Genomic DNA, 2,312 nt, shown 5'->3' with positions numbered 1-2,312 from the left:
CTCAATTCTGATTGGGTCTCAAACAGGCTTAGAATTTTCTCTCAAAAACCCAAGATCAAGTTCGTTCATTTTTATGAGGATTAGAAATCTTAGGCTCTAAGATTTGATTCCCAACTCTGACACGAAAACGTCATTTTTCTCCTCATACTAATTCCTTTAAATCCTACTTTTAGACCTCCACTCGTTCCACTTGGTAAAATGTTGTCACATATTTTACATTTGTAAAATGTGTGGGCATGAATGTGTATGTGCACAGCTTTATCCTTAATCAGATCATCATGTTATGAGAATGAAAATGATAGTAAGCATGAAAATTTTCCAAACAATGTACAGAAACACAAAATCTATTCTTCTATATATCCTGTTCAAAATTTACATGACCTACGATTCTACAGAAAGCTATACTAATTGGATGATGTATTCTAGTGGACAAACAATGCCTCTACCTGTAGTATCAAGGATATAAAACACATAAGTAAATCAGGCATTTTTCCAAACTCAGTTTAAAACTCAGTTTCAATAATCAATTCAGCTGCTGCACCCATTGCACCTATCCCACCAATTCCCAGCAGGGCCAGAGCCAATTCTTCCTCGTTCCACTGCCTCAATCCTTTGCTCAGCCTCTTTAACACATCCACATTCACCTCTAGCAACCACATTGGTGCGCAACCAACCATCAAGCTCACAAATCCTGACACGTATGCCTGCCAAGTGGCACAATCACAACCAAGAGAGATTTTTCCATCTAGTGCACTTGCAAGAAATTCTAAGTGGGCCCCAAGAATCTTTGGCCGCCGGTGTGATGCTGGCAATGATGAGTCCACTCCCCAAGCAAATGTACCACAAAGCACAGCAAAGTATGCCAGCGCATAACCCCCTAGCATCGCAACCATTCCTCCAGATTCTCCACCTTCCTGCCTTAATCCATGGACTGATAGAAACCAAGAAGGAAGAGTTTCTTTGATCAAGGATTGCACCAAACTTGATCCACCAGATATCCAAACTAATGATGCCCCAAGTGAAGCTGCAAGTTTGACACGTGTCATTGCTGCAGCAAGAGAAACCTGCCCATATCTCATCCCATACTTGGTCTTCTTCAATTTCTCCACTTTATCTTTAGGCAACCCACTACTTGCAATATCTCTAACAGAGAGAATTAGAATAGAGACAATTTCTTCTGTCATGAACATTACATCTCTGATAGACCGATGCACTCTTAAGTAGAGAATTCCAGGGGCAACTGGAGAGATCCCACCTGAGAAGTGGGAGCCAAAGCCATGGCCAAGGAGGGCACCTACACCACCATTGCTGCAAATGTGGGAGGAATTTAGCCCAAGGGTAGACGTGAAGCAGGCCTTAATAAGCTGGACCACAGCATCACTGTTATGGTAGAAAACAGTACCAGAAGCTGAGAACACAAGGAAGTCACCCCAGCGCTTTACCTTCTGGGCCCATAATGAGGCAACGATGGCCATGCATGGCCAGGGGCAACCAGAAGCAAGGGAACTCAAGGCCGGGCCTATCATTGTGAGGAAGCGTTCACTGGCTTTATCAAGTTTATAAGTAATTGTGAGGCTTACTAGGGCAGCCAAGGGTAAAGGAAGCGTCGCAGGAGAGCTCCCACCTGCAAACAAAGCAGTTGAGACATCTAACGTCAACAGATTGATTTGTTGAACCCAAAATTTGCTGTCCCACAAATATTAAAATTACAAGCAACTGCAGAAAAATAGAAGATCATTTTGTGTCATCATTATAGGTGTTTACCCATATTACAATAATATATTTATCATTGATGAACCCTTTACAATAGAACCCATACATTTATATAATTATGACATATTATGTACCTCAAACTCCAGAGTTGCAACTTTTGCTGAAAGACACTCAGGATAGAATATGTAATCTTGACGTGGGAGCAGAATGAATGGAGATTATTCATAACATGTATTCAACAGATAACAATGATAATCCACATATCTAGAGAATAAAAGGACATACCTACAGCAAGGCTTGGGACATCAACACCAGTAGCAGCTAAGATTTTCTTAATCTGTTGCTCAACAATAGACAAGTTCGCAGCAGGGCTTGGCCAATCAGTTCCATTCATAAAAGCTGGCTTCCATATGCCCCGCGTTACTTCAGCTGAAAAGTAGCTCATAATGGTGGCCAACGTTGCCGGAAGAAAATCAGCAAGATCTTTGAGTCCTGAGATAAAGAGTGTGAGGGGCTCAATCAACAATCTAACAACTGCACTTAACATCCAAAAATTTAAATAAAAAACAAGACTAGGCAACCATTCCCAAAGGTCCTTT

The 2,312-nt window shown here is 41.4% G+C and overlaps 1 protein-coding gene across 2 annotated transcripts in view; it reads right to left on the bottom strand.

The window, feature by feature from the left end:
* Positions 1 to 328: 328 nt before the first annotated feature.
* Positions 329 to 2,312, bottom strand: part of LOC126709922 (mediator of RNA polymerase II transcription subunit 33B) — a 10,944-nt gene continuing 8,960 nt past the window's right edge. For both annotated transcript variants that reach the window (XM_050410292.1, XM_050410293.1), the window contains 2 exons: positions 1,999 to 2,205; positions 329 to 1,624 (listed from right to left, as the gene is read on the bottom strand). In XM_050410292.1, the coding sequence (XP_050266249.1) occupies positions 504 to 1,624; positions 1,999 to 2,205 (1,328 nt within the window). In that variant the 3' untranslated portion in view covers positions 329 to 503. The remainder of the gene's footprint in view (positions 1,625 to 1,998; positions 2,206 to 2,312) is intronic.

This window comes from Quercus robur, chromosome 12 (assembly GCF_932294415.1).
Source record: "Quercus robur chromosome 12, dhQueRobu3.1, whole genome shotgun sequence".
NCBI lineage: Eukaryota > Viridiplantae > Streptophyta > Magnoliopsida > Fagales > Fagaceae > Quercus > Quercus robur.
The sequence above is the reverse complement of the archived record's forward strand: the minus strand, read 5'-3'. Positions and strand labels throughout refer to the sequence as shown.